A 23,077-nucleotide genomic window follows, 5' to 3' on the forward strand; every position below is an offset into this window, starting at 1 on the left:
TTCCCCCCGGTGGATGGGACAATCCCTCACTAGCCAGCAAGTTGTCACAAACAACCTCAAACTTTGTGTGTGCCAACTCCGAGCAGGGCAGCGCGTCGTTGCAAGGCAACTTCAGAAAGTCCTCATGGCAACGTGCTGCGGGACGTGACCCGGGGCCAGGCAGCAGAAGCACCATCTCATGAGGGCTGCCCCCCTTCCAACAGCCAAAAAACGGGTTCACGTCTTAACGCGTGGTTTTCGCGGGTGAGGTATGCAAGTTGAACGTGAAACCAGCGCGACGCAGCCAAGCCAAGAACCCAACGGAAAGGTCTGGCTCCTTTTTTGCCTTCCAATTCGTGAAGTGACTTACACGAACAGCGCGGACATAAAGCAGCACCCCTCTGGCTTGGCAGCGCGCTGCCGAGCCGCAGAGTTACGCACAGCGGGGACTGCGGGCGCTATAAATACCCCGCGCACCGACACCTCAACTTCGGGGCCCCGAGTACGTGTGTGTGTGAGGGGGGCTAATTTCACCTCGACATCACCACCAGGAGCAGGACCACCAGGACACCACAAGGACCAGGTCCAGGACCAGGGCCACCACCATCATCACGACCAGGACCAAGACCACCACCAGGACCACCACCACCGCCAGCACCCCCCCCGCCCCCAAGGCCCCCCCCCCCGGCCCCCCCCGTCCCCTCCCCTCCCCTCCCCCGCCCTCCCCCCCCCCCCCGTGGGGGGGGGGGGGGCGGCCGCCCCCCGGCCCCCCCCCCCCCCCCCCGTCCCCATCCCCGTGCCCGCCGCCCACCTGCCAGCGCCAGGATCTGGGCCTTGTGCAGCAGCAGGCGCTCGCCCCACTCCCCGGGGCTCTCGTCGTCCTCGTCCGCCTCCTCGGGGTTGCGGTACACGGTGTAGACCTTCTGGTTGTCGAAGTCGAGCTGGGACGTGGGGCTGAAGTCCTGCACGCAGGAGACGGGCAGCGCGTAGCAGACGTTGTCCTCCAGGAACCGCACAAAGGCGTACATGGTGCGGCGGGCGGGCGGGCGGGGCGGCCGCGCCGGTCCCGCGCTCCCCGCTCTGTTATTGTTCCTCAAAATCCGCCTCTGCGCTCGGCTGAGCTCGCCTGGCCGCGCCGCCAGCGCCGGGCTAGACGCGAGCAATCCAGCGCGGAGCGCACAGAGACGGACGGAGGCGGGAGGGAGGGCGCGGGGCCCGGCCCGGGAGGCCCGGCCCGAGGGGGAGGCCCCCGGTTGGGGCCGGTGCTGCGGCAGCGGGCTGCGTTTGGAGGCCCGGTGCCCACCTTCCTTCGTGACATGAACGTCTTCGGCACAACCACAGCCGCTGGTGCTCAGCGGTTGTTGGATGAGCGCAGAGTTTCCCCTCTGTCCCCCAAAACACCACAGAAACTCTGTGCCCGTGCCTGACAGCAGTGCCCGTGGCATTCTTAGCACGAATCCCCAACGTGCTGGGCGCACACACACGGTACAGATGTTTTCACCTTCCCGTATGAAGAAATAAAGTAGCAGCAGTGCTTACTCTTCCCCAGGGCTCCAATGCTGAGGTCGGTTTGGCCCAGTGTTGGGAGCAGCCCAACAAAAGGGAGAGTTATTTAAAGGCCAAAATAAAACCAGAAAGAGTAACAAACAGCGAGGGAGGGTCATCCTATTTTAGGAAACAGCCAACACAACCCGAAATATCAACGCAAAATTAAACCAAAATACCTTTCCAGGTTTGCATATCCCTAAACGTTCGCACTGATGTCTGCCCATTGCACTGAGTTTAAGTACACTGAACTTGTTTTTCTTGGTTATCTTTTATAGGCTTCTTAGTAGACCACAACCTAGAAAAAAAATCAAGTAAAATTTTGACTGAGCACTGGAAGGGGTTGCCCACAGAACTAACGGAGTCTCCTGCATGCTCAGAGGTAACTTGACAGACGCTCGTGGTCGTGGGCAGCCAGCTCTAGGTGGCCCTGCTTGAGGAGGAGATTGTGGACAAGTTGATGTCCAGAGGCCACAGACTCAGAATATTCTGACTGAAGGTCCCCTCCCTCCTCAGCCATCTGTGAAAGTATCAGAAATGCACAGCAGAAGTCTGTCTCAAGCAGCCCATGAAAACGTATGGAACGCATACAGGTGTAGTTAAGCCGATACAAGTATTTCAGAAACAGGCTGTAAACTTCCCATACAATAATGGCAGCTTTATTATTTTAGCAATTACAGAGTTTTGCAAATACTTCAGTTTAGGACTGGGGATTTAAGCGCCAGTACTTTATGCTAACAATAAAGTATTGCCAGACTGGTATGTAATTACAGGCAAATATAAGTCTGCTACAAAGTATGGATGACAAATGTATTCTAGTAGCTAGGCTGCAAGGGAAATGAAATTCCAGCAAAGACCGTGTTGCTGATCAAACAATAACAGCTGCTGTAGCGATCCTCTACCTTGTGTTACAATGGAGGTAGAAGGAGCTGCAGAAAGATGACAGGACAGACTGATGGCTGGAATTACTCCGTGGACGCTGTTAAAATTACATGAAGGACAATTTTGTCCCACTAAGTTCAGTGGCTAGTGAGGGATTCAGTGCGCTGAGTCTTATTGGGATTGTATTTCCTCTGCAGCTGAAATCTATTAGCAACATCTAAGATTGCTGTTAAAAGGAAAGGAAAACAGAAAAATTGAGAAACTAGATATAACAGGAGAAACGAAGATAAGCTAGGGACTCAAAGGTTAGGGTAGATGTGGAAGAGGAAAGATCTCTTCAGGTACCAAGGAGACCTGGGTAATTTCCCCTAATGAAAGAAAACTAAAAGCATTCATGTAAGGGCAGGTAGCATCAGTGTGCATTTTTTTATTTTTTATTTGCTTTTTTTTTTTAAAAAAAAAAAAGAAACACTAAACTGGCATTCGCCACATTTTACATTTGATGGTTCAATTACAGGAAAGGCTATAAAGATCTTTGTGTCAGTGGCAAAAAAAAAAAAAAAAAAAAAAAAAAAAAGGTCTCAAATCATTTAGAAAAGCTGTTTCACAGTTCTCCATTGAAGGACATTTTTGGGAACAGATTAAGGGTCGAAATGACAAATGCGTGTTTACACTTGGTGCCCAGCACACACATTGAGCCAGAAGGCATTATAATGCTAAAGAATTAATAATGATCCCATACATTTCTCTTCTGCCTGCAAGGAACTGTGTTAATTTCTGTCTCTGAAATCTATAAATAATCTGCATTGTGTAGCTGTGAAGCAGAGAAAAAGGTCAGTTTAAGCACAGAATACAAACACACAAGTATCAGCACTCCTTTCCTTCAGATCTTCCTCATTTCTACTAATGGGTAGCCAGTTGGTTGAGCACTGGCTAGCCGGAGAGCCTAAAGTTAGAAGATGTAGAGCCTTTTTACAGCTATGGGTTTGAAAACTCATTATTAAGGGAATGTGACTGTATCCTCACTAGATTTAAATCCTTTAGCAATTCCCAGCCTTTTAGAAACAACAAAACCCTGCTGAGAAGGAGATTGTCATACTTTCAAAATACAAATGAAGCCTTACCTTAAGTAAAAAGTGTCACTTAAGTAAAAGTGTCACTCCAAGAGTCAGGAAACGACAAAGCACAGTCCCAGCCCTTGAGGGACCTGTGAGTGGCTGTTTCCTGGAACACAACCTACATTTTTCTGCAACTATTTTTCTTGAAAAGTAAAAAGAAAATAAAAATCATTAAAGCAGAAAACTGATGCCTGCTGCTGTTTTGATGTGAACTCTTGTGGTTTCACTTAAAGATACAAAATGAAAAGCTAATAGTACCAATAATAGTTCCGCAGGTGCTAAATCTCTTCCACAGCAAAACATTAAAATTAGATGTATCAGTTACTTCCATGTTTAACACCAAACTCTCAAGGGACGCCATGTTGGTTTTAAATCTAAAGATGAAGTAATTCCCATTTTCTTTTACTATTCAAGTAGAGGGGCTTCAATACTACCTGACTACTCAACAATAATTGTACACTGGACTACTACTGGGAATCCCCACACATAAAATACACTATTTAGAAAATTTAATTGTTTTCTGGTGAACTTATTTATCCTCAAAGCAATACATTTCTTAAACAGTTGCAAGAGCTTGAATGTACCAAAAAAAAAAGATACGTTCACAATTGTTTAGATAACTCACTGCATTTTAACAATAGCAGTTAAAGTCATAAAGCTTAAATAATGACTCTAACGACGTTCAGGAACTGAAGACTGTTCAAAGGCTTACGTAAGTACACACATTCAATCCACTCAGGATACAGTCAATTTTTGACCAAGAATATGTTCTATCGGGTGGTCAGAAAACATCTCAAGTTGATCAATTACATAATATCTATTTTTTTCCTCTTTTGATAAAGTGAAAGATAAAGCCATTTATGGGTACAAATGAATCTTCCCTTGGGGGGGGGGAAGGAAGTCTCAAACAACTTCTAGGTGTTTTGAAATGGAGAGGGTGATGGGGTGAGGGGACTACTATCTAGGCAGGGCAATGCAAGCATTCCAAAGGCTTGGTCCCACTTTAGCTTTTTTTTTTTTTTTTTAATAATAATTTTTAATAATTTTTAACTCTCAAGACACCACTTACATGACATACTCTGCTTTCAGTGTGACAGTGATTACACATAAAATTCAAATATAAAAAACAAGATCTGGTTCCTGTATGATCCTAGGAGATGGACAAGAAAACACTTGTGTCCACATATAATTTCTGAAGTGCTCCAATACCAAGAGGACAGTATAGGAACCTAGATTACATAGATAAATTCTTAAGATTTAATCTTTTGAAATCTATGGCCTTCAACCATCTCCACAGGAGGAAGGGCAGCACTGCAAGGCTATTTAGTCCCAATTCCTGAGGGTGGTCTAATCTTTCTTGGGGCTGAGGATAATACTTAATCTTCTTTTACATTAAACTCGTGCGTCCTAACAGAATATTCTTTCAAATAAATTAAACCTAAGGAACACTTTATGGATCCATTCACATAGGAGACATTTATTTCCCAGAGGTAGCTGGTACATTCTGTAGCAAGACAAGGTAATGATTAAGCAAAAGTGACCACTGGAGAAGGCACTTTCCTTGCCGTTAATGACTGGCTGGAGAAAGCAAGGGCCAAAGAAAAAGACAGATTGTCATTAACTGCTGAAAATTCCCAACGTAAAGGCCATCATTACTATTATAAAGCTGGAAAATAAATAATTATGCTCTTGGAAAATAAAAAAGGGTTGTATGTATTGAAAAGACAAAATTCCAGTGTCTGTTGCTGTGGATACTGGTCTGTAAGACACTTATCTTTCACGTTCTGTCAGGCTACGCAATGGATAGATCTGGGACTGGCAATCCTTCAAGAATGGGTGCCAGACTGTATTTTCCTTTTCCAAATTACAGGTTAAACGTGCTTACAGAAAGTCAACAGGAATCAGGAGGTGCTGCCAGTCGGCACTACCTTGCCTCAGCATGAGGCAGCAACTGTCCCTGCTCTCACCCTGTTCTTCGCTCAGCAGGGGCCACGAGCTGGGTTGTCTGGGAGCTGCAAATGACCCTCAAAGCATCGCGACTTCCAGCTCCCACCCAGCTGGATACCATTCAAAATCTTGCTAAATGCCATCCTCTGTATTCAGGCAGTATGTTGTTTTCCACACTATAAATTTCTTGCCTGAGAGAAGCAAGTAGGCGAGACAATGTTTTCTTTGAACTGATGCAGGCATGGACTTGCCTTTAAAAGATGTCCTGTTGGTACCCCCGCAACCATCTTCAAGACCTTCTCTGAAGACGTCGCTGCAGTCCAAATGATTTTACTGCTACCATCCACTGAAGGTTTCAACCTACAAACAGCTGTAAATCTGAAAATTTGAGATCTTCCTTTCATTTGTTTAAACCGACTTTTGGTTAGCTCTTTACAGTCATTTTACTAATATGACTGTAGATGTAGCTTTACATACATAGATTTTACAGCACTGCAGGAACTGGATTCCTTCCTTACCTTAGATGCCAAAGGGACTTAAATTTGGCAAGGACTAAACACTACGTAACCTTCTGGCTTCAGTGTAAATTATAATTAACTAGATGCCATGCATGGTTAGCTTATGCAGAGATTCTGAGTAAGACAGGACTCATAACCTTTTTTCATAATATTTCTATTTTGGTTTTCAGTTCTCACGTCTGTACAGCATTGTCCCATCTTGAACCAGCATTTGTATCTCATAGTGGCAAGGGAAGACAGGCCCACAACCCTTTTCTGTATAGGTCAATTCTGCTTGAGAAGTTCACACAAATAACATGGGATATGTACAGAAAAAGAAGTCAACTACTGCCGACTGCATTTTTCCAGAATGCATACTCACATACTCACACTTCCACTTCCTTCAGAAGTCTGATTTCAGCGGGAGACAGGACAGACCCTAGGGATGAGTCCTACTTTTTGTAAAGTTCTTGACAAACATCATCAGGAATGGGGTTGCGTAAGTGTGGACAGAGTCAAAAGTGCTTAAAGAGATATGTTTTCACATCCCAGTGCTTTTAATTCATATTCTTGTCTTGCCCTTTCTAATCCCTGTCAAGGATACCTATGGTTCAGTCTGACGTGAGTTTGTATCAAATACTCCCAGGAAATGGTGCTCACAACTCACCACTTCAGAAGAGAAGATCAACTCTGCTTCTTCTGATTAAAGTCACAATCAGAGGTGGACCAACAACTCTTTGAAGAACCTCAACTAATGTGAGCATGTGAAATTCCTGTTGTGGAAGGTCAATGGGAGATAACAGGAATAATCATTGTAATATTTCAGAAAAATGCCATCCTCAGCTGTGTCTCATTAATTTAAAATTTAAATTTAAATTAATAGAACATAATATGTTACAGCTGGCAAACTGAACATTGCAACTGCTAGATACTAAACATGCAAGTCGTCATTGCTATGCAAAACTTTGATATACTCTGTGAACCACTCCACACCTACTGAAACCAGATATCTTTGATACAACAATTTGTGAGTTCTAAATGGAGTTGAACCTGCTGCACAAGTAGGTGAATTTTTATATCTTTATCTATACACAAATAGGATAAAGATATCTTTATCTATACACAAATATATATAAAGATATATATACTGGAAGGAGTAGTTGTCACCAAGCTCCCAGAAATTCATGTGTTAACTATAACAGACTCTAACAAATAAGAATTCTTCTAGTTTATCAAGGAGGCGTAACTCCTATTGTCTCACGTAGCAAAGAAAATTGGCATTCATCTTTGCCCTAGTTACAAGGAAGTTGTTTCCCTCAAAATAGAAAAAGGCATAGGAAGCTGAAAACCCAAGATTTGTTTTAATTCTCAAGGGGCTTCATGCTTCTCTAGTATTTTCCACAAAAGCCTGAGCAACATCTATTGTACAATAATATTTAACATTCAGGAGAATCAGGATCTTTTTTAAAGTGTGATCAGAAATGGGGGTCCTTCATAGGCTGTCACTGTATTCTTCATAACAAAGCAAGCTCTGTTTCATAAAGAAATACCTTGTACTAAAATACCCTAGGGAAACTGTAGTTGTTTAATTTTGTTTTGTTTTATTTTTAAACAAAGAGAGGAGTTTTCAAGTTTGAGGTTCCCTATAAGTACTCTTCTAACATGAATATGTTTAAGGATGCTCTCTATCAAGTTCATGCATGAAATGTTATCCAACCGTTAGTATATTTCTATGCAAATAGAGCTGTGAAAGCTAATAACTGAAATCTGCATTTTTTCCACATTTCCAGCATATTATACAACAACTCATTCTTTCCTGTTTTGTAACTCCCATTAGCCTCTCTTATCAATAAAACAAAGCTCAGGTTTAAATTCTCCACAAACATCAAAGCTGGACATTTGAATAAGCAATTTAGTGTATACATTTTTATTCAGTTCAATATACTGATATTCTCCTGGTAGGAATAAAAATTCTGCAGAATAACTGCAGAGAAACATACCATTCAGAATATGAATTGGAATATTCTTGCAACGCTTTTCAGAGAGGATGGTGTGATATTAAGATTAGATCCTGCATATAATCAGATTTTGATGCTTGTACATACAGTCTGGTATTTCTTTTTCTTTATAAGGTTTGTATGCAAAAACACAGCAATCCAATATTTTGAACATACACTGTCTGCAGATACTACACAGTCCAAACTGATGAAAATGTAATGTCAATGAAATAAGAAACGGTGGAGCAATGCAGTATACAGACTTTACTAAATTCATCGTAACTCGCTTTACAATTCTGAGACCATAAAGTATTGTAAAATCAGTCTTTCCAGACAGACAGAATATAAGGGCTTGTGTCCATTCCTAAATTCAATCTTGGTGTACGGAATGACTCTTTTGGAGCGGTAAATATTTCCATAATTTTCCAAACTCTCTGATATAATACACACAGCAGTTCTTCTGAATGGCCTGTATGTTCCAATTTTGCTCCCCTTTTATTTACTAGTACGTACAAGAGGCAATAAAATAAAAAAGACAAAATAGGTGGGGAAACAAGGATTACATTACAAGCAAGAGGTGTTACTACTTGAGAATAACCACAGTATTTAGAGAACATAAATATAAAGCAAACCTACAGATTTTATCCATTATCACAAGGCATGCAATAAAATACCACAGAACAAAAGAAGTCTGAATTTTGTTCAAGGGGTCAAATACAAGCAGGTCAGTACAGTAGCTCAAGATACAGCTTTATACAGTCATCTGGTTGAGAAGTGTACTAACTATGGTTAAGATAAATTTCCCACTTATGAAAAGTGATTAATTGATGCATCTCTTAACAAGACAGGACAGTTCAGTAGACACAGTTATTTGCCTTGCCTCTGACCTGGAGGGCCAACTCGACAGTGAAAGGCATAGCCATTCTTCAAGGGGAAGTCAGTCTTTAATCCTCTGCTATGACTACTAACAAGGCTACTGATTATAATTTATCAAGAAAAAAAAGATATTATATTGAGATTTTTCTATTTACCTGAGTGATCAGCTACCACCCACAGATGCATTTCACTGCTTTTACACACCATGTGTGACAGAAATATTTTGATTTTCCATGGTCTCTCCAAAACTCACTGAAATCTCTCCTGACCACTATCACAGTATTATTTTTTAAGTTCATTCATCACAAAGAACAGGGGCAATAACCATTCCTACCACACCACATGTTGTGAAAGGGACTCAGAAAAAGGATGGACCCAGAAAGGACTCCAGTGGGCCTGAAACATGAAGTGTTGCAGTCAAAGAAATACTGAAGGGTTATCACCTTACCCTTTGGGGCTGTCTCAAAACAAGATCTCATATACCACCCGTGCTTATGGGAAGATGCCCAAATCCCATCCATTGACACCACGGAGCACAGTGCACTGGAACTCCCATCTCCATGGAGCAAGGACTGCCAGAGGATGACTTCAACACAGTGGCCAGCAAGGCCAGGAGGGCACCACCGTGGTATCTCGCATGTTTTATCAAAAATCTCCCACCAGGACAAGCAATATGCTTGGGTCCCCCCTTTCATCTGGCTAAAAGGGTTCAGACCTCCACTCTGTGCCTCCAGTTGTAAATATTGCTTTCTTCATCTGGACATACATGATTTCTTAGAGCCACCCCCCCCAGGAACGGAATACATGTCTCCAAATCTCAGGCTCAATGTATAATATTCCAGTTGACTTCTTATTGATCACTTGCAAAGGCAGAAGCATAGCAGGTGACCAAGCTACTGCAGGGTAACAAATCTATTCCCCTGAGAGCAAACTACCTTGAATTAACTCACATTTACCAATTGTAAGAGCACATACGCGGACATTTACTGTAAATCGGCTGATTTGTGGGAAGCTCGTTATTCCACAGTAATTTATTTTGAGGCCTGTATTCTAGAAAGAAAAATGTTGCTGAAGTGGGAAGTAAGAAATGTAACTAACAATTAGACTTGCTCTCAAATACCTCCAAGGTTCTTTCCTCTAACAAGAGGATAGTATGCTCAGTGAGCATATTTGCAGTCTTATACTGTGTTACAGCTTTGTTTTTTTGTTGTTGTTGTTTTTGTTTTGCATTGACTACAAGACAATTGTAAGTGAAAAAATGGTTTGAGCATGAATTACCACTGTTTTACTTCCATCCCCCCACATACATCAGTGGGAGACTCAGTAATCTATATTTCTAAGTTGGAAAGTAATGTGGGTTCGAGTATTTAACTTCCATCTTTTCAGTTTAGAAATTTTGGTCGTAGTGAAATGATTTACTAAGTTTTCTCTAGGCAATTAAAATCTATTCTATAGTTCAACCTTTGGATGATATATAAATACATACATAGACACTCCTACAAGGCAATTTGTCTGCCAATCTGGAAAATGCTAACATTATAGTCAATAAGTCAACAGTCTGCAATGTTAAATTACGAAATCAGAAAAAAAAATATCTAGCTCACATTCAATCTGGATATAAAGATCATTAGAATTTCTAATGTTCTGTGTGGGACAGTAAAATTCAAAGATGACTGTATTCTGCCCCAATAATCACGATCTGCACAGCGCATTCAGGTATTGTTGGAGAGATTAAAAACACAAAAACAGAGGAGAACAGCTCAGCATCAGATAATCACAAGCAATTCTATGTCAGCAGCAGACAGCTGGAGACATATGCCAGCAATATTGCAAAAGTGGTAAAATGAAGATTTTGTGACAGCAAGGACGTGGGATTCATACATTAAGCTAAAACTCAACCAAAAACATTGAAATTGTTGTGCACAAGTAACAGCTCTCTGTCACTGTTCCGAAAGCCTACCATTTGGCATCAAAATAAATAAATAAATAAATAAAAACTTAAAGATTAAGCAGAAGGAAGTACTACTTCTCTCTTTAATATTTTTATATTTTTCGTGTTGAACATGTGTTTTCAATGTTACTGATTATCGTGGGTGAACAGATCAGAACAATTTTTCTAGATCAGCTGGAAAAGCTGTTCAGTTATGTACCAAACTTGTGTTTTGTGAAAGTTGTGTGTGAAAAAGCAGTTGGACAGAATTTTACCTACAAATATTTGTTTAAAGATTTTTTACTTCAAAGTAAAAGTTTAAAATTGAATGATCAATAGTGTTTGGTTTCAATTGATATAGCTGGAGTCATTCTGTTATTCCCTTCCCCTTGGGTTTCAAGTGTCCATCAACTATTATAATTCCCTGATACTGACTCCAATCTATCCTTGTTTTTGTCTCTCACTTTTTTTAATTAAACATCTACTGCTAAAACATATATAAATCCAAGAAAGAGGCTAAAAAAATCCTTTTGTAATTATTTTGAAATCAGAAGAGTTGTTAACACGGGAAAATAGTTTGGCTTGTGAGGCAAAAGTAACCAACCTTTCAGTAATCTACCTTTCCATTCTTTTCTCTCTAAACCTACCTTACAGTCATCAAGACCTTTTTTCCCCCCTCGCCCCCCCCCCCCCCCCTTTTTTTTTTGTAGTTAACCATGTAAAATCAGGATTTTTAAAAAAAAGTCAAGGACCTGAACCTGAAAAACAAACAAACAAACAAACAAACAAGTTTTCTATTTCACAAACCAAACCAAAGCCCTCTGTGTGTTAGATTTCCTATAAAAATAGAAAATGGCTTGAAAATGTTCACAAGAAAGTAAAAAGGCTTATAGCTTCAAGTGCCCTGCACATGAACAACAGCTTCAAAGCAATGTTTTCCATTACAGCATGGGAGTGGTTAGACCTGAACATCTTCTTATTTTATTGCCTTTGTATCTCAAATATTTTGTCCTAGGATTTTTCCATGATAGGATTCCTGAAGCTGCAGTTCTCAGGGAGCATAACAGAGACAAGTGATTTGTGAAGAATTAAGGCCCAGGCCACTGATGTCTTTGTGTTTTAGGACTAGACACCTGATGCAGGTTGAAGAACAATGTAATGCTTGAGGCATTACTGAAAGAATTGGAAAAAACAAAAGCAATTTACAAGAAATGGCAGATTGATTGCAACACCAAATGGCAAAACATTCTAAAAAGAATAAAAGTGTGCTGAGTAAAAGAAATAAAAAAAGAGCCAATGGATACAAAGAGCTTGCAGGCCTCAGGTAACTTGGTTGTATAACTGACCTATATCTGGGGCACTTAAGCCATTTGCATAACTATTTTTTACAGAGATGCTTCTGTCTTGATAATGGTATTTGGTCTAGTTTAGTAGGTGGGGTAGACAGGATCTGCCTTAAATTTCAAGTAAAACGTCTGCAGCAAGTTGAAACTTGTATTTTAGGTGAATGTTGAGTCAGCACCTCCAGAGGAGAGACTGCCCATCAGTTAGGTATAGGAAGAACAACTCTTCCCCGATGATTGGTTCCTCAACATGTAGCACAGACCAGCCACATGGTTTTCAGAAGCCTGAAACAAGATATGATGAACTTTAATCTACCCATTCTCCTTTCACAAAAAAGTTACACCTAAGATAATATGGTAGCTTATTTAAAAGCCAAGTCTTTTTTTTAACTTGTGTTTGGGGTTGCTCCCATGCAAAATACATTACAGTGGCCTCTGTGTTTCTCTCATGTTCAGCTGGAAGCCATCCCACCAGATGAGCACTACTGGAGAAACACTAGAGCCATCCGGCATCCTCACCTTACCTAGGCCAGAATGCTGACTGCTGCGAAAAAGAAAACACGAACTGGGAGTAGAACGTAAAGCTGAATACATTAATCGGAATGATCGCTGTTGCAAGATCTGCTAAGAACAAAGAAAACAAATCCAAGGAAAGTTAACACTAGAAACCATTTGCAAGGCTCCGTGAGTCAGCTAATGAAATAACTGTCAACTGTAGACACGAACCTTTTGTGCTTTCACACAATTTAAATATAAAGTAATTTACATTCAGGAATCCGAGTCTCCCTGAAAAAAGATTAACAATTGGATTCACTTTCTTTCCACAACCTTTTTTCTCCCTCCCTTCCCCCTGGGGGTGGCTCTGATAAGGTCACCTTATTAATGCAGATCTCTGTTTTTCAGAAAGCAGCCAGGAGTTTAACTGTTTCACTGTGAAATGATCTATGAGATGAGAACAGTCCATTTTTTATCCTTGATTGATCATTTCAGCATGTATAACAGCAAATCCTAAGGGACACTGCTCAAATCTCTGCTTCAGAATGACCTAGAGACTCAACACTGAGAAGTGTTGCGCTCCACTACACAATCCTTCATAGTTTTTTTTTCCTTAACTTAGCATTTTCCACAAACAGAACAAAGTTGCCATGCATCATTACAGTTCTCTACAGAAAAACATTTTATAAATAAATTAAAGTTTTAGCAGCTGAGAATCAGGTGACCCTACAGCCAGAAGAGGAACAGAGGCATCAGACAGTTAAGACAGTTAAGTTTTTCTCAAGACACAACGTCAGGAAGATGCCTGTGATCTCAGTGCAGGTGTCATGACTTCTCATTTCCTTGCTGGCCACGAGGAAATGTTTCCCTGCTCTTAATAGCCCCTGATGGGAACTGCCTCATGCCAAAATCAGGGGCTCTGCCTCCTGTATGATGAGTTGAAAATAAAGCTATTCTCCCTCTCTCTCCCTTTTAGTTATTTACTGTGTATAAACTTTATCTCCACTCCATTATTGGGTTATTCTTCTCTATTCTATGCACTTTCAGCCAACTAATCTTCCTTTTGCTTTTTTTTGGTGACTTCTTACTGACGTGAACAGAGTTCTTAAATAAATCATTATGAATATAAATAGCAATGGCTGGATTACAAAGGATTCTGGAGCACTTGTGAGAGTAAATTAGCAGTCAGGCAAACCAACCTACAGCTGCCAACAGCTGATGTAATATTTTATAGTATTTTTTTTCTAGATTGCATAAAGGAGAATGATTGGCCTTCTCTGTTTTTTATTTTTATTATTATTATTTTTTCTCCTCAGTCTGTCAAACAGTTAAATGATTTGATGCTTACACAAAGTTCCCAGTGAAACACCTGGTGGAATTTAAAGACAAAGCTTCTCTATACCTATAAATCCCAAATATCTTATACCCAGAGCAGGGGAGACACAAGTCTGAGACACAAGCAGCAGTTTGAATTTGAGAAAGAAACCACAAGGACATGTTTCTGTTCTCAGGAGTATTTCTGAACAGTTGGGCATTATATCCTTGTGAAGAGATACTCCATCAAGAACCATTTGACACAACTCTGTTTTTTCTTTCCCATCCTTTCCTCATAAATGCTAAATAAAATCAGTCTGGTTGTTGCCTCATGCTAGCACAATCTATATATTCCTGTAATCATCTGATGGAGCAACGTTAATTAGAGACTCTTTATAGGCCACACACATCTTTGCATCCCTTTATAAAATGCTGACACATTCCCTGTCCAAAAGAGATTACAGTCGTAGAGAATGATCCTGCAAATACCTGTGGCTGAACGTAGTGTTTGCTATCATGCGTAAGCGCAGTGCAGCTAATAGCAACTCAAACAACTGGGACAAAAAGCTCTGATTCACCTATATGACTAATCAGGGTATTCAGAATACAATAACTATGTTTTTGTCAGGCTGAGATTTAGGGGGTTGACTCTCTCAGACTTGAGAAATGTCCCAGGACAACAGGCTGTCTATGAGATGATGCAGGAGGAAGGGCAAGAACAAGTAATAGTTCCCATTAAATTTAAATAAGGAAAACAAAATTTGGAATATTGTGTCTGGAAGGCATCGGTCAGTTACATCATGATGACAATGATGTTGTGAAGATGGGTGGCATGTACGTATTGGAAGGGATATAAGAGATAATTGCAGAGATGTACCAAAACCATGATCTGGATTATGTGGGCCTTATCAGGGACAACAGGCTCAGCACTAACGTTGAAAAGACAAAGAAGCAATTAGAGGATTCAAAGAGCAAGAGGTTTAGTTGTGAGCAGCAGCAGGAAAGGTTCCTAGCCACTCTACTGCACTTTGGTAACTGCTGTCGGACCCAAGCAGGGATGCAGAAGATAACGTCCACGAAAGGTCTCATAAAACTCACTGGTTACACAACAAAGTCTGATAGCAATCTTACAAACGCCATATTTAAGTAGCCCATGTAGCAACCCCAAGATGAAATGACCTTGAATTTAAAGGAATATGCTGTTCCTTGGAAACTGACTTTCACTTGCCTCATTTTTAGAGACTGATACTATTATTTTGAAGGGGCGAGTGGCATGTGTTGTAGGTATTTTGCCTAAGGTGTGCTATTTCATTAATTGTTATTTAATAAAATCTCAGTTTCAGAAGGCACACTATAATAATTTATTTGCAGGCTAGCACTGATGGATACATAAAATCCACTGAAAGCATCAATTGCCATTCAGCAGTAGCATGGCCTTAATATTTATTACTTTATATTTACCTTATGTCTGTTCTATTTCATGGACAGATAGGAATTCTAAGACACATTAAAAAATCATTCCCAATGATAAACATCCGCAATGTTAATATAAATCTCTCTTCCTTCCCACCCCAAACAAAGCAATCCTCCCTCCACATATGTGCCTGTGTTAGCAAAGACCTGAGTTCAGGGAGAGCCCCTGCTGCAGTCTCCAAGCGTTACCAGCCTCAAATTCTTCCACATGCCATGAAACTCTCTGCAAAAAGCCACCAATATCCAGCAATGATTCAGCGGCAAAACAAAGCAAGATTGGTGTAAAAATGATTAGCTTTCATGTAGAGCATTATAAGGTCAGATATCAGGTTGCTAGTCTGAGTGACTATTTTTATAGCATGGTGTAACTGAGAAAGGGACTGCTAACTATTCCAGGGGTTGTGTTACGGCTCTTGGTATGCCCAGTGTGAACGAGAGCCTTCCAGCAGCCTGAAGCGACTCACACTGCATAGGACTGCCTTTACCTTAGTCCTCCTGAATAGCTTGCTGCCTGTTGAAAATTAAAGATATATTTTCAATAATATCCCTGTGCAAACAATAGCTACCTTACTGTTAAATATATATATATATAAATCCCAAAGTGAATGATTTCATTTTGAAAGCTGTTATTACGTTACTGAGGGATACGGTAACAGAATCTATGCACAGCAACTTTTAGATGCAATGCTAGACAGAAGTATGTATGGCTAGCAAAGACACAAAAAAGGGGGGGGGGGGGGGTTGTTTTTGAACTACTCCTGCAAAAGTACAGCTTGAAGCCACAAAGCTAGTCCTATTAAGAGAAGAAATGTGGGAACTAAATGAAAAAGGAATAAATTAAATGAGATCTTAATTTGGTTCAAGATAGTTGCAACAATACAAACTGAAGGATTTTTACTGTTCCTTTCTTTGCTGCAATGGTAAATTGCATAAAAGAAGATGGGTAGAAAACCAGGAATTACATAAATAAGGCAACAAATGTGGGGTGCTAACAGCAAGCGTGTATCATGAAATACAAAACACTGCTGCAAAGACAAGGGAGGTTGAATGGTTGCACTTGTGTACGTATACACATAATTCTCGTAATTCTTTTTCACATTCATGTCACTGGGTCGTGTAGTTTTTTTTTGTTTGTTTGTTTTTGTTTTTTTTTTTCTTTTTTTTTCTTTTTGCCAGTGCAGCCTGATTTTCACTCAAACCTGGAGACTAGTTTTTGTTTGTTTTAAATAATCTTTTTCTGCTGCTTATACACTGCTCTCTTGGGTCCATACAGGATTTGGGATAAAGGGAAAACAACAACCAAAATAAATAAATAATCATAAAAAATAATAAAAAGAACAAACCTAACCAGATTAAAAAAAAGAATAAGCCTATGCATGATGTTTTCAATTATTGACAATTTTTTGAATTATGACAGTGAAAACTGCTTCCTTAAACTGCAGTACGGTAGTTTATCCAGTATTTTAAGGACTCAGTTTTGGACTCCGTCCTTAACATAAAACTGTGTTTTTTTTGATTTGATTAAACTTGAGCAATTAGTAATCATACAATTGAGTAGCTGACAGGTCTTAACTGCAACAATCATAAACAGTTCCCTACATGTGCTACTAGATTTATCAAAGCATTTGCTTTTTACATCTGAGTAAAAAATGGATTTTGTAAACTGATTGAGATTAATTAAATGCATAATTCAGGAACAGAAAAAAAATCACTGCACATTTATTTTCAGATCAATTTTAACTGGGCAGTTTGCGGACCTAAGGAGCAGAAACTACTGACATCGCAAACAAAGATTTCTGCATTCACATTAGGGAGAGAGGGATTTTTTTTCCTCATTTTTCTTTACTTTGTCTGTCTGAAAGCTAGGTGTCCAGTCCATGAGCTTCCTTCCAAGGCACTGGGGAAAGAAGTACATTTCTAGGGAGAAGCTGAGGTTATCTACTTTAAGAAAGAATAAGTTGCTCTCTGGAAGGTCTGAGAAAATATTCTCTGTATAAAATTTCTCAGAAGTCAGAAAGCAAATATAGAAGAGCTTAAAATACATATTTGTAAGCTTCCATGCTTCCTCATGTTTCTTTAATACTTGAGTCTACAAACACCAAAGAAGAAAAAAAGTGATTAAAATTATATGGACCTCAGCAGAGTCCCAGGCTGCAGTGTCCCAGTGCAAGCCTAGGAGTTTAACTATTTAACAGTTGCAGTTTTTACATAGTTCTATTTTAAATGACTCAGTTATTGTAAACTGGTAACCCCATGAAGTGGCTGAGGCTGTGCTATTTTACGATATGCAGATCTGCCACACGTCACCGTGCTCTGGTACAGTGTGGTTCAGCTGGTGAGCACTGGGCCGGATCCAACCCTTGAACCAGCAAAACCATGGCTGGTTCTCTTTTATTATCCAGCGTGAAACCCAGCAGAGTTACTAGGGCTAAAGGTGGTACTGTGAAACACCAACATTATCAGTCATGTCCACGACTAAGGACAAAACATCATTTATCAAAATATTGGGCAAAATCTTTAATGTTAGAATGGGCAGCACCTTTTAAAATGTGATGCTCTCCCACAAGTTCTTTCAGGTATTTTTATTCAGTGTGTCAAAGAGCTTGTTAGCAGGCAGACTTCTCAAAGCCCGTACCAGCACCGTCCACGCCACCGCCCCTGCTCAAAGAGGCAAGTCCTCAAAGGCAGCACGTTCAAACAGCGGAAACAAAGGGAAAGTGAAAAGAAAGTTCAAGTCAGAATTGGTGTTCGTGCTCGGCTATTCTGGTACTGCTCTCCCAGGAGCACTCCACTCCCTGCCAGCATCTGCAGAAAGAGACTCTCGCTACCTTCCAGCCAGCCCAGAAAGGATAATCTATCTCAGTGCCTGTGAAAATCACAATCCTTTTCCATCAGGATTAATATCCAAGGCCATGCTAGTCTGATACATACAGGATGAAGTCTGGCACTTGTTATAAAGGTCATGGAAGGAAACAATCTCTGCTGTCCCCAAACCAAAACCCACAGTTGACTCATTTCCTTTTTCCCCAACTACATGTGTGTTAAAGAGGCAATCATCATCATCACCTTTTTTATTTATTCCAGTAAACAATTTTCACCTGGCAAGCTTAACGCCTGCATCTAGGTAGGTATGTTCCAGCTGCAGCGATAGTTTAATCAGAATAAAACTAATGGCATCATCTCTCCTTCCCTATGCAGTCCAACTGCTGGCTGTCCCCCTGCAGAGATACCTGTTGTGATTCTTGCAGGAGAAAAATGACCCATTTTCAGGTACACACAAAGAAGCATTACAAAATCAACCGAAGTGCTGCCTGCAGTTCATCACAAGTTACAGAAACCTCATCACCTGCAGAAAATGTGTTATTACATATATGGGACGGATCATAACTGAAAGTTGGAGGCTCAATAGTCATAAATCCAGTCACAACCAGTAAGGAAATGTATTTTTACTCATTCATTTTTTAGCCAACAGGATGTGAGCAGCAGTTTGAAAAGCAGGTGAAGCAAGGAAGCTTGGAACAACTGCAGCATGTTCAAATGACAGAAGGATGGGATCAGGACTTGTTATGTATTCATCTTATTCTACCTTGTTAAAATCTAATCCAACTTGCACCATCTTCAAGACCTGGAGCAGGCCCAGAAGAGCAAATCAAGGCTTTCTAGACAGCACGGAGCAGGCAGGTCCTGCCATTTGGGATTATTAAAAGATCCCACTACACATCCTAACCTTGCAGGCAGAAACAAGCCTGCATGTCACCTTACATGGAGAAGCGGAGGAAGGTGTTACATCTTTAAAAGCTAGGCTAGTATTTCTAAGTGTAGGCACACACATTAACTAATTGAATCACTAACTTCTAATCCTGAGAAGTCAAGCTGCTGTTAACTCCAGATTAAATTGCAAATGTTCACTGTCTTTGGAATAGAAATGCAAATTTGAAGTTGGGGACTAACATTTCTGTAGGCTATCTGCTCTCTTTGCTTTCCAGACTTGCAAACATCTGGCATTACTCTGTTTACTCAGATTGTTGAACTCAAAATTTCTATCCATACTGGTATTTTGCCATTGTTTGTCACCTTCAGCTTCAATGTTTCATAATTTTTCATAACAGTTCAATATTTCATAAGCAATGTACCTTAAGAAATAATAGCCAGACATACATCTTACTGATAATATGGGCATCAGCTTACTAACAGCATTTCATAGAGACCAAACAATTCATAATAAATGACAGAATTAGGAAATAAGTTATCCAGACTGAGTATCCTGTTCCTCCCCCTTCATCATTTTCAGGGACTCTGTCATTGGTATCAAGCTGAAAAGACCACAAAAAATATTGTAGGACAGGATTAAAATTCAGAATGAGCATGAGAAATTGGAGAAAGAGACTGATGAAAAAAATGGTGACAGATCAATAAGGACAAGGTTATACATAAGGAATAACTAACTGCACAAATACCGGCTAGAAGACAACAGACGAGAACGCTATTTTCTGAGAAAAACTATGGCATATTTTAAATCAGAAAGTCAACACAAGTCAGCAGCTTCAAACTTTACAAATGAGGCAAATATTAAATGTGGGATTTCATCTGTTCACCATACACAGCATTTGTAAGGTATTAGTTGGACCAGTGAAAAAAGTATTCTGCAAGAAGTCCAGGAGAGCAAAGGAGTTCAGAGGTGACACACAGCAAATTGCTGGAAGTATCAAGAAAAACTTCAAGGAAAAACAAACAAACAAACAAACAAACAAAAAAAACACAACAAATTCTTCAGTCTCAAGAAAAAAATTCAGATCTTCAGTTGTTTAAAAGCATGTTAAAAAAAAAAAAAAAAAAGAAAAGAAAAAGAAAGAAAAAAAAGGAATGGATTTACTCTTGGTAATAGTCCTCTGTAGAGGGCAGAAGCAATGGATTTCTTATTTCAGCAAGGTCAATTTAGTGTAGACATCAGTAGACCTTTCTGACCTAAGACCACCAGATACCATGGCTCCTTCTTACTAAGGACGGGAAGTCTCTGTCCCTCAACGTTAGAGAGCATCCCTCAAACATGGTACAGGTTTCCCTGTCTTGGGTTGAGAATTGGACCAGGGGGTGACTCAAAGAATCTTTTGATTGTCAATGACCTTGTGGCATTTTCATAGAATCATCTAGGTTGGAAAAGACCTTCAAGATCACCAATTACAAACCATCAACTTGACCTACCAACTCCCATTGCTAAACCATGTCCCTTAGTGTCATGTCCACAGCTCTCTGAAATACCTCCAGGGATGAGGACTCCACCATTTCCCTGGGCAGCCTGTTCCAATGCTTAACCACCCATTCCATGAAGAAATTCTTCCTAATGTCCAGTCTAAACCCTCCCTGGTGCAACTTGAGAACATTTCTTCACATCCTATCACTTGTCACCTGAGAAAAGAGACTGACTCCCTGCTGAGTGCAATGTCATTTCTGGTAGTAGTAGAGAGTGATGCAGTCCACTCCCCTTTGCTGGTTAGGTGCTAACATAAGGGTGCTAACAAAAGGGAAGCCATTCAGAGGCACAATTTTGTGGTCCTACAAAACCCATTAATTATACTGTATGTTCATTTGTGCATTTGAACTCAGGCACCTGGATCTGGGGAGAGACGAGAAGCATGACAGTGAGATGTTTCCTCCTGTAAACTCAGATACATCCTGAGTACATCCTCAGATGCATCCACAGATGGCCTGGGCATGGCCGTGCACATCCTGTAGCATGGTAGGATATTGTCACGTAGCCATCAGGCAGAGAAGTCAAACATGCTCCTTCAGACACTGCTGGGGTTTACAGGCTGTGAAGTTACAGACAGTCCATAGCAGTATGATCATACCAGCCATGGGCTGGGAACACATCAAGCCATCTTCCTGGGCTTGCTTCCACAGACAGGCTAGGAAGTATAGATGTAGCTTATATGAAAGATGCTACTCCAGCAGGAGTAAATGGGAGGAATAAAAGCATCTGGACTAAAACAATAAGCTAATGGTAAGCATGTCAAATACTCCCGTTATTTAGTCAACAACAATTCAACTTGATATATGTGCTTTGAAGGAGGGTCTGAAAGACTGAAAATAAGAAAATGAACCCTGGAGGGGAAAAAATATATATCCTTTTTAATGCTTTTTGTGACCCATATTTTTAAGCATTTATTCACATTGACTTTTTAAAGGAGAGAAATACACATAATTTGCACTTCGGGATAAGTTGAAGGTGTCCATGCAATTTCATGGATGGCAGAATACCAATTTTGCTTAAATGATAGAGTCCCACCACATGTCTCTTATTTAAATGACCTGAAAATAAGAGATATGAAGGCATAAGTAAAAGCAGAAAATGAACCTAAATATATAAAACTAGTGCATTCAGTGATATTTCCCAGTGTATGTTTCACTGTGAGCACCAAGCCCACTCTCAGAGATTGTTATCCCTCACATTAGCCCTCTTCAGAGCGGTCACCCCCATCACCAGCAGAGTTCTGCAGGGTATATGCAGAATCACCAGGTCACTTGGGATAAAAATCCTGACTCAGTAACAAAAGCAGGAGAGGGAAGTTTTGTTCAGAAACAAGGCACTGTAATTTGTTGGAAGAGCAATATAGTTCTTCTGTGGGATCTATGGTACAATAAAATCTGAATAAGCTGGGTACCATCCAGGATTCCCATAGCATTTGAAATGTTGGCATTGCGAGTATTTCATATCCAAGTCGTAACAAATAAGAAAAAAAAAAGGCAAAATATGGAGGTGTCCTAAAAACAATACTACAAATTGTTTCCAAAAACTGAAACATTTTGGTTTTCTATCATAAAAAAATAAAAATCATTTCAAACTTAGCATAATTCCATGTTTTATCTGAACTTCATTGAATCATCTCTTGTTTTTATGTACTACATTCCCTCTTCCCCTACTCACTCACTTTCTCTTTCATACATTTGCCCCAGACTCTGCTACTTCCTCTCTCACTTTTCCTTAGCCTTTCTCTGTTCCTCAGAGTTAAGTTTTAATAAAAAAAAAAGCAAGTTTTTTGTTTGTTTGTTTTGTTTTTTAATTCCTCTCTCTCTCCTAGTAACTACCAGGAAAGCAACTGTCTGTCTTCAGTGCCACAAAGCCTCCAACATCAACATTCTCAGCCTCAGTTTTATCCTACTTACTGATTCCTCCTAGCTTATTCTCTCACACTTCTATCAAAATAAAAAGCCTGTCCTGGTTATTAGGTGACACCTCACTTCTGAATGAAGTTCCTTGACACTAAAATCAAACTAGGACATTTGGCTCCCAACAAAAGTGTCCTATATGCTGCTCTTATCTAGGAGGTCAACTGCCTTCATGGTCATTTAGATCCCATGCACACCTGTCCATCAACTTTCTTGCCTGTCCTTGATCTGAGCATGAAACTCCACACACAGACTATTAATGCAGATAACTTCTTACAAATACTTTCCTAAAAAGTACCTCAATATAAACCTCCAGAAATAAATGATGGAGGAAAACACCTTTTAAGAGTTCAGAATGAATGAAGCGTAACCTATTCTGTTTGGAGATCATCATCAGGTTCTCTGGAGTTGTGTGCCTTTATTTATGATTTACACCTGTATTTATGAATTACACCTGTATAGAATCTATTCCCATTTCAACCCACCTCAGTAGGAGCTAGCTGAGTTATCAGAT

General features: G+C 40.2%; 1 protein-coding gene across 12 annotated transcripts in view; it reads right to left on the minus strand.

Moving 5' to 3' along the window:
* The window catches only part of BEND5 (BEN domain containing 5), a 921,457-nt gene that overhangs the window by 367,841 nt on the left and 530,539 nt on the right, over positions 1-23,077 (minus strand). The window contains exon 1 of one of the 12 annotated variants that reach the window (XM_035333428.1): positions 791-1,203. The exons of 10 other annotated variants lie outside the window; for them this stretch is intronic. In XM_035333428.1, coding sequence (XP_035189319.1) covers positions 791-1,007 — 217 coding nt within the window. In that variant the 5' untranslated portion in view covers positions 1,008-1,203. Of the gene's footprint in view, positions 1-790; positions 1,204-23,077 lie in introns of those variants that run through there. One more of the 12 variants, XM_035333432.1, reaches the window with a different exon arrangement.

Source organism: Oxyura jamaicensis, chromosome 8 (genome assembly GCF_011077185.1).
Source record: "Oxyura jamaicensis isolate SHBP4307 breed ruddy duck chromosome 8, BPBGC_Ojam_1.0, whole genome shotgun sequence".
NCBI lineage: Eukaryota > Metazoa > Chordata > Aves > Anseriformes > Anatidae > Oxyura > Oxyura jamaicensis.